The sequence below is a fragment of the Glycine max genome, chromosome 6 (assembly GCF_000004515.6).
Source record: "Glycine max cultivar Williams 82 chromosome 6, Glycine_max_v4.0, whole genome shotgun sequence".
Classification (NCBI taxonomy): Eukaryota; Viridiplantae; Streptophyta; class Magnoliopsida; order Fabales; family Fabaceae; genus Glycine; species Glycine max.
Window position 1 is genome coordinate 50664975 of NC_038242.2, and position 10084 is coordinate 50675058.

The 10084-nt window shown below is 31.2% G+C and overlaps 1 protein-coding gene across 4 annotated transcripts; it reads left to right on the forward strand.

Annotated features, from left to right (window-relative positions):
- The first annotated feature begins 1743 nt into the window (after positions 1 to 1743).
- LOC100786015 (SUN domain-containing protein 4) lies at positions 1744 to 8646 on the forward strand. Of its 4 annotated transcripts, XM_041016784.1 has the most exons (6): positions 1744 to 1922; positions 2819 to 3014; positions 4165 to 5483; positions 5591 to 5676; positions 6650 to 6698; positions 8406 to 8646. In XM_041016784.1, exons 2-6 carry the CDS (start codon positions 2849 to 2851, stop codon positions 8415 to 8417), a joined length of 1632 nt encoding a protein of 543 aa, XP_040872718.1. In that variant the 5' UTR covers positions 1744 to 1922; positions 2819 to 2848; the 3' UTR covers positions 8418 to 8646. The 4 variants fall into 4 exon arrangements, with proteins under 4 accessions (XP_040872718.1, XP_006582435.1, XP_003526394.1 ...); XM_006582372.4 differs by lacking the exon at positions 8406 to 8646 and having other exon boundaries at positions 1744 to 2087; positions 6650 to 6915; XM_003526346.5 differs by lacking the exon at positions 8406 to 8646 and having other exon boundaries at positions 6650 to 6915.
- Positions 8647 to 10084: the final 1438 nt, after the last annotated feature.

The window sequence follows — 10084 nt, forward strand, 5'->3', positions numbered from 1 at the left end:
TATATATATATATATTTATACATATATATATATATATATATATATATATATATATATATATATATATATATATATATATATATATATATATATATATATATATATATATATATATATATATATATATATATATATATATATATATATATATATATATATATATATATATATATATATATATATATATATATATATATATATATATATATATATATATATATATATATGGTAATCCTACTTGACTTTTACTTCTGTGTTCAATCTATGCATGTATGCTGTGGTATGCAATGCAGTTTAGAATCAGTAACCTTTTTCTAATTTTGACACCAAGTAAATCATGTTTGTATTAGACTTTAACTCCACAGTTACAAGTAAAATGCGGTCTTGAATCTTATGATGACATTTTGTATGTGTGATATATTGGCATGCATGTTCATAAGCGAAGTAAATTATAAGCAGCACTCGATCTTCTTGTATTAGAAATTTAAAATACAATGAAGAGAGAATTAATTGGTATCAGAAACTTTTGACAAAAAAGATTTCTTGTGAAGTAAGTTGACTGAATATATTCCTATTCAATCTTTTGGTGAATTAAATTTGGAGGATGTCCTATCTTGTGGATGGTTACTTTTATTTGATGCACGTTGATAAAATTCCTAACCACATTTCCCCTCCTGCAGGTATGATATATATGGAAGAAACATTTCGATCTGATATAAAAAAAGGTTCCATGCATGCATTAGTTGATAACCCTCATTTTGGTTGAATGAATTTCTAGTTTTTTTAGATAATTAAACATCACCAAAGCAACGTGGAGCATGTAATGAGTTTGTGTTAAGCTTCCAACACTCAAGAAAAAGGCAAAAAAATAATAAGTTAAGAGAAAAAGGATTATACAACAGTGCAAGAGACCCTTGTCGTGAGATCTTGAAATGTAAAATGCACGTATGTACGTGATCTTGCTTTTCAAGTTTTGCGTCTTTTAACAAAAATTACACCTCCTAGGATTCAATTACCTTTGTTCTGACTTGCCTGTGTGATGCTTAACCACTATACATCGATTCAAATAGGGTAAAACATTAGTTGTCTTTAACATTAATACTACCGTTAATTTCCTCATTAATGTTATTAAACAGAAAATTTAATTTTTTACTTTAACAACCATCAATTAAATTGGTCCATATAACTTATAAGTAACGCTACCGGTCGATCTGATCATTAATATTATTAAGTTAATTAATTAATTTTTTATGAACCAAAATTCAAACTAGACTGATTAATTAGTTTAACTTAATTTGGTTTATTAATTTAGGGGGGCTTGTTTCATAGGTAGATTTTTTAGATCCGAGAGAAAAAATATAATCTCCTCTTGACTTTGATAGGTATAACTCTTGACTTTACCATTTTCTTTTTTTCTTTATTGATATTATTGACTTTACCATTTTCAATGAGCCAATTTGATCATACAATAACTTCATTTTTGTTTTAAACTTTTAAATTTTACATTTTATACTTTAGTATTTAGTCTTTTTTTCAGCGAATATCACAAATATTTTTCAGGTCTAGGGAAGAAAATTCTAATCAACTTGAGTATGACTATTATGAAACAATATTTAGCCTTTTCTTTTTCTCTTGTTCTTTTCTTTTCATTCATTTTAATATTATTATATAGAGTTATTAAGTGATTTATAATTATTTTCTTATTTACCATATATTTAGAAATATGTAGTGAGAGAGAGAATGGTTTTGAATTCAAAAGGAGTGGACAAAACAAGACAACCTGGATGCAGTTTCCACGCGTTGTGTTCCTTCTCTTACAAACCCAATTCCCTCTTCTCCATGATTATTCCCAATTAGTACTAGTGTAGAACTGAACACTTCACTTTCCCAACACCCAATTCCACTGCTTTTCAATCCCAAAGGTCACACTCTTCATTCAATTTACGTTCTTTCTGATTTGGATCCCACATCTGATTTGATTTCTTGTGTTTCACCTCAAATTCTTGCTTGATATCATGACCCTTTGAGATTTCATGCCCGTTCTGTTCTTGATATGACCCCTTTCAGCATAGTTTTAGTACTGACCAGTGAGTGCTTATTGTTTTTGTTTGGCTTAAAACAGTTCTTGTTGTGTTGCATCCATCTGACAGTCCTTCTTAGAGAGATCTCTTATATAAGATATCTAAGGACTAGTTGAGTAGTTGCGATCGGATAAAATAGTTGAGGACAATAATTCTCTGCTGACAATCTCAACATGTCATTGGCACTTTGACTAGTATCAGGGGTTCCTCCATGTTCTACTACTTTTTCCAAATAAAAAATAATATTTGAATTGGGGTAAATTTTCTATGATGGGTCTTGTACTCTTGTTTTTGCTGATTGGATTTGGAATAGAGTCTTGTCACTATCGTTCTTGGTGGCATGTTATTCCTTTTCCTATAAAAAGGGTATTCTTTTGCTTTACCATTAAGATGGATTTCTGATCTTGATTGGAAATTTTCACTCCTTATAATGGCGAGATGGTTGTCCTTGGAGCTTTGCTTAGAATTGAACTTTTCATCTTTTATTGGTGGGAATAGGGTTTTTGTATTTTACTGCATTCACCTTTCAGAGTTTATAAGAAACTTCAATTTATATCTCACTCCATGTGCATGTGCTCTTGCATTGTTGTGATCCCTCTTAGATTTTAGAGCCTTATTTTATGTGTGGCACTTTGCTGATCTCAAAAGTTAATTGATACATTAACATACCCTTTTGCTTTTGCATCTTATTGATGAGCTTTGAATGAGGGAAAAAGATGTGTTGCCTGTTGTTGCAGGGGTGTAGCAGTGAATTGGGTTGATGTGCAATGCAGAGATCACGGAAAGCTCTTCTGGAAAGAAGGGCTATACAGAAGGCTACAAGTGGGAGGAACTATGTCTATCTGTATAAAGTTTCTCTGTCGTTGGTTTTTGTTTTGTGGGGTCTGGTCTTCCTCTTCAGCTTATGGACAAGCCATGGCCATGGTTATGGAGGTATTGTTTATTTTGTTTTTGTTCTCCTGGCTTTGTTTTTAGCTATTGAGGTATGCCGTGTGTGAATGAGATTCCATCTCTACTTGGCACTGTTTTCGCTTGTAGATTGCTTTTCCATCATAAATAATGGTTGTGGCAGATGGATACACAGCCTTGTTTTATGATTGAGCGGTGAGTTTTGCATCAGTTGGTCTATGTGTTCTTTGATGGAATAGATCTAGTAATTGTAAAGCAGTGTTATCAATGGTGGAAGGATGAAATTCTGCCATATAAACACGCTAATGCGCCTTATGGCACTGCCATGGCGGGCTTCCCTTCACAAATTGCCTATGGCGGTTGGCAAAAAATCCGCCGAGCCATTCCGCCGTGGCTGCTATTTAACAACACTGTTGTAAAGAATTCATTTCTTATCTTGGAATACAGATATTGATCACCTTTACCCCTATGTTTCCTAATAATTCCATTGCTGTAGAAGCTTTATGTGTCCAATTTATTTACCTGATGGGTTTTGTGTTGTTAAAGAATTTTGTTTTGGTTTATAGGTTGAGTTTGGTCAAAATGATTATAAGTTTTTGGCTTAAATCTCAAAATAATTTCTTCCAGCAGTGTCTTAATTATCAGAGGGTATGACTTACTATGAGATCCGTTGTTTAAATCAGGAGTGGAACTAAAAAAAGAAAAATTAAATTAAGTATGAATGCCACACTCTATTCCCCCTCTGCTAAAATGTAAATTCATAGAAAGTAGATAAGCATCACATATTATCACAAGAGTGAGTGACAGATCTAAAAAATAAAAGTTTCGTGTCTCTTACAATCTTTTTCTTACTTTTCTCACTCCTTTGAGAAATTTCAACTATATTGATTGGGAGAAGAAGCCTTCCCATTGAGATATGTAAGTAGTTGAATACTTAAATAAAATCTGACAATTTCATTACTAGATTGACAAGCACTTTCCATGTTTCACAATATAAACAGAGGTTCCACAATGCCATATATTGCTACATTTCCTTCATTCTCTTGGATGAAAATTTGCTTCTTGAGGACAAAACAAACACATATGATATTTTTTTTGAAAAAAAAAAGAATCCCCTTTCCTTGTAGATGTATGCAGCTTATTCTTATTTAGTTGGTTTATTGTCTATATGTAGATCATGAATCTAGAGAAGTTCCAGTTGGTGTATCAAATTGGAATGAAGATGAACACAGACAATGTAAAAAATCTAATTCTGCTGATGAATATTTAACTAAAGAGACTGATGATGTCTACATTCCTTCTGAGACTTTCTGCTCTGATGGTGCTAAAACTGATGGTTTAATCGGTGAGTCACTTTCCAGTGGAGAAAGCATAAACCGTGTAGAAACGGGTTATAAAGAAAATTATATTTCTCCTGATACAGAGGAGCATGAAGTTGAGAGATCTAAATCTGCTGCGAAGCATCAAAATGATGTGCAGAAGTATAATCACTTGTCTCAGGCAATGCCTCTTGGTCTTGATGAATTCAAGAGCAGGGCAATTGGTTCTAAAATTAAGTCAGGCACTAATCCATCTGGAAGTGTAATACATAGATTAGAGCCTGGTGGTGCTGAATACAATTATGCTTCAGCATCAAAGGGAGCCAAAGTGTTAGCTTCTAACAAAGAAGCCAGAGGTGCCTCTGACATTCTAAGCAGAAACAAAGACAAATATCTTAGAAATCCGTGTTCTTCAGAGGAGAAATTTGTCGTTATAGAACTTTCAGAAGAAACCTTGGTAAAAACAATAGAAATAGCTAATTTTGAGCACCACTCTTCCAATTTCAAAGAGTTTGAATTATATGGCAGTTTGGTATATCCAACAGATGCTTGGATTTTCCTTGGGAATTTCACGGCCTCAAATGTGAAGCAGGCTCAAAGGTTTGTTCTTGAGGAGCAAAAATGGATGCGATATATAAAATTGAATCTTCAAAGCCACTATGGTTCAGAATTTTATTGCACATTGAGCATAGTTGAAGTTTATGGGGTGGATGCCATTGAGAGAATGCTGGAGGATTTGATATATGCCCAAGATAAGCCATTTGCATCTGGGGAAGGTAATGGTGAGAAGAGGGTAGCATCTCCCCTTTCTAACGCTGCCAAGGCTGACAATGTTAGGCCAAATACTATCACAGGGATCAATTCTGATCCTGCTTCAGAAATCTCTTCTGAAAACCAAGAAGCTATAATTGTGAAAAGAAATGTTCCTGATCCAGTTGAAGAAATCCGTCAACAAGTTGGTCGGATGCCGGGGGATACCGTTCTCAAGATTCTGATGCAGAAAGTTCGTTATCTGGACTTAAATTTGTCTGTTTTGGAGCAGTATATGGAGGACTTAAATTCTAGATATATCAACATTTTCAAAGAGTACAGCAAAGACATGGGAGAAAAAGATCTACTTCTAGAGAAGATCAAAGAAGAAATTAGTAGATTCCTTGAACGACAAGATGTTATGGTATGATATGTTTCTTCTGGTATATTTTTGGCAATATTTGTCTATAATGATAAAACATCACTATAGTTTTACTTTCTATTCACCTAAAAATAATGTTACCCTTGCAGATGAAAGAATTTAGTGATCTTGACTCTTGGAGGTCCCATTTTTCTGTGCAACTGGATCATGTACTAAGGGACAATGCTGTTTTAAGGTGAGATTTTACAAGCTTTCTTTGATTTTCCTCAATAAGGGGCTAGTTCAGATCTAATAACTAGGCTTTTTTGGATTACCATAATGACAATGAGGTTCAAATCTAACACCTCACGCAAACTAGACTAAGGGCACATTCGTTTAAGGTTTTAAAAAAGTGATCTATTTTTAGAGGTTTTATAAAAAAACAGAAGCTATTTTTTTATTTTTGTTGCTGCTTTTAATTTTGAAAGTTTTAATTATAGCTTTTTTCAGAAGCTACACAAATCTCAAAACAATTTCTCAAAATAATCGAAGATCTATTATTTTTTCTGATTCTAATTTTTGTTTTTGAAAAGCTTAAAACACTCTCAATTTTTTAAATTTATTTTTCAAAATAGAAGTGTTTTTTCATGAAAAATAAAAAATGAAACAGAGGACCTCTAATATGAGAGGACCTTAGTAGCATAAGCAGAGGATTAATTTCCATGCATTTCCCTGTCTTGGTATTTTCTATCGTTTTCCTTTGACAAGTAATTTCTTATCAAGAAGTATGAGTGAAGAATTTTTTTTTCTGGTCCTCTTAATTTTTTTTCTCTATTTTGCTTCTTTTATATACATATATATATATATATATATATATATATATATATTTTATTTTTTTTTTCTTCATTTTAGTCCTTGTTCCTATTAAGTGGTGACATATCTAGTAGAGATTGGAAAACAGGTGTGCTGTTTCCTAATTAAAATGAGAAATTTTCAACACTTGAGAAACCTATATGAAATGTCTATAATTTTATTGGAACATAAACAATAAGATCAAGGTTTAAAATGAAACAATTTTTTTTATAGGGATCAATAAAGGAAATTTTTTAATAGGGATAAAACACCCAATTTATAAGGTCCATAAAGTTATTGGATTATACAGTGTCTTTTTTAAATTAATTATTTTTGTCTTGGGATATGATTATTCATTTGTTTCGTTGGTAATGCAGGTCTGAGGTTGAAAAAGTCCGGGAAAATCAAGTGTCTTTGGAAAACAAGGTTGTAGTTGTGTTTTCTGTGTGTGTTATTTTTTCATTGCTTGCTATTTTTCGGCTATCTTTGGATATGATTATGAACCTCTATAGAGTCCTAAGTTTTGATAGAACAATAACCTCCAGGAGATTTTGGCAAGGGAGCTCTTCCTGGTTTTTCCTATTATTGAGTTGTAGCATTGTTATTTTCACATTAACTTTATGAAAATCCATTTTTAAGCAAAGGGGTTATTATCTTCTGCATGATTCTTGGTAATTGTGTTGGTTTCATACTTTCATTCTGTATGGATCTCAAAACTTCTTTCTAGTGTATAGTTTTATTACATTATTATTTGAAATTCCTGTATGGATTTCAAATTGCACTTGTTTCATACTTTTATTCTGTATGGATTTTAAATTTTTAATTGCTGAAAGTTTATAGTTTTATTACATTAGTATTTGAAATTAGAGAAATTTTAACTAAGTTTCTAAAAGTGCAATTTGTCAATTATAAGTCCAATTTTTTTTTAAAATAAAAAACTGTATGATTTAAGTAATAATATTAATATATGTTTAAGGTTTAGATGAAACAATTGAAAAATTTGGAGACTTATTTTTTTTTTAATTATAGAGACCAATATAATACGATAAAAATGATTATAACCAATAGTCTAAAATATTTTACATTATTATTCTATCATATATCTTATTATTTATGATAAGATTGTTGATTTTTATGATAATTATTTTAAAAATTATATCAATGATAATTTATGATTGAATGATGATGTAAAATTATTTTATATTATCGATAATACATGATGATTAAACTCATAATACTATCGAGGCTTCCTCTCAAAAAATATATATAAAAATGTCAACGCTATACATTTTGAAGGATGAAAATGATGGCTCCATTCTACTAAACTAAACGTATTATTTCCGCTAGCGTGAGGAAGTTCTATTACTTACACAGCCATTAATTAATGAAAGAAAAACAAGCCACGCATCTCAAGTGCATGGCCATAAAAAGTGTGAAGAACAATAATCAAATTGCACTTATCACACGTCATTGACATCAACTAGTATCTTGAAATTATTCTCGATTGAAACCATCGAACGTGGCATGGAGATTTATTGATATTTGATTGTTTTAACTATTTAAAAATCTTGAGTTTGAGTTATAAATATGTAATTAACTTTTTAGATGATTCTTTTGATTAACTCAACTCTTGATGTTTTTCTTTTTCCCTACCCCAAATACAAAAAGGTAGAGAAGAAGGAAAAACATAAATATTACTCTTCATCATGTGGATTTCAATGATGTGGAGCAGTTCCTATATGATTATTAGTGCACCTTGTTAAAAAAAAAAAAAAAATTTAGTGAGTGCACACCTTCATGTCTCCCAGTTTCTTATTTGGGCAAATTTTTACACAACCTTTTGTTTTATAAAAGTAACACGTAACGAAACCCTACAAACAACTGAGTTTATAATAGCTTAAATGCATTGTTATGTCAGTTTATCGAAGTAGCTAGATGTGTGACACTCTATTACACTGTTGAATTAGTATTGTTTTGTTAGTATATTGATGCGTTGCATTTTACATAATTCATGTAGCATTTCACTTAGGAAATATTGCATACTCTTAACTTTAGGACTCATTTACCTTGTATTTGCTTTGTTTTTCATTTTTTTTTTAACTGGTTACGCTTTTGGTATTTTCATGTTTCAAGGTTGTCTCTTAAACTCTAAGATATCAAACCAAGGAGAAAGATGCATGGTGACTCTAAGGGTCAGATTGAAGCTAGGAGCATAGAAACACTTGAAAATTAGAAGAAAATCACAATCGGACCACCTGATAGAAGTCATTGCCATGACATTCAGAGTCATGGTCGTGATTATGTTAATTTTCATGTTTTGGACTCCTGACAAATCTACACTAGATTTTAAAAAAATTCTTTGATTTTTTTATTATAATAGTCCCTATAAAATTACTAAACACCTCATGGTATAATTTGAAAAATAGTGAATTAGTTCATGTAAATTTCAAATAAAGCCTTTATTCGTTGCTAATAGGTACTTGGCATTTGGATACCAATGGTCTAAATTAAGAAAGAGTTGAGTGGCTAGTTGACTACAAATGCGAAAGCCCTCATATGATGCATTTGGATATTCCTTGAAATATTCTTTTGGTTTGTTTTTTTTTATTTTTTTATTTTTTCATTCCTAATTCCTAAGTGTTGAGCTCCATATATCTTTAATTAATTCACGCCTGCCCACTAAATACCTATCTCCCACCTTTTGACGTAACCTCCACACATTTCATGTCCATACGATATATCTCTTTTCCACAACCTTTGGTTTATGTTTCGTTTGTTTCTGTTTCCATTCCTCTAGTGTACACTACTTCTTCCCTTTTAATTCGTCACTTTATCCTCTCAATTTGATTCCATCTTTTTCGTTAGATTCTTATCAGGATGTGCAATAGTCACCCTTTGGGTGTTCTTAATTTGATGCCATCTTCAATAATTTAAGTTATCAAACGCACCAAAATATGATGCTTCGTTTGCATGGTCAATTGGTCTCATGTAATAGCAAATCTAATGTTTGGACTGATCGTTGAAACAATAATAAAGAAAAAAAAAGTAAAAAAGACAAGCCATAGCAATGCCCTGAAGTATGCAAGCCAATTAGATGATTTTTCTTGTCGAATATATCTTGCTTATTCTTCTGCAATGAGCTATATATACATAGCACCATAGCATTCTCTAGAACTACATTTTGCATCTAATTCTTTAAAGCAAAAAAAAAAAAAAAAACTATAGGTACGCTCTTAACACCTTTTATAGGGGGTAGTTTGCGACAAACACGTGAATATTAGGTATAACAATTGAAAGAACTCCATCAATTGCATGTAAGGCATTAGTGTATTCCATTAAATAAAACCAGTAAGGGAATTGGCCAGTAACAGATGTCTTGGAAAAAATATATTCATAAACAACTTTAATCAGGTATACCTGTTGATGGATTCAACGGAAATAAATTACATAATCTCGTAGCATATGTTACATTTTATCTTAACCCACGATTAGAATATGAACTATATCCCGATAATGAAGGCAAGAGACGCGGGACTTCTCAAATTATAAAAATACTAAAAAATTGATATGCATAAAAAAAATACTCAAAAAATTAATACATCTAGTTGCTTTATATATTAAGACTATAGAAAGAATAAATTTATCATCGTAGTTTTATCCGGTTCTAATAAAACTAAAAAATTGATTACATTTAGGTTAAATTAATCAATTACAAAATTTTTGCTATACCAAGGATTTAATTGCCTTTTCCTTTTTAGCTTAAAGATCTAATTAAGAATTCCTAAATAATTTAGGAGTCTAGAATTAATTTA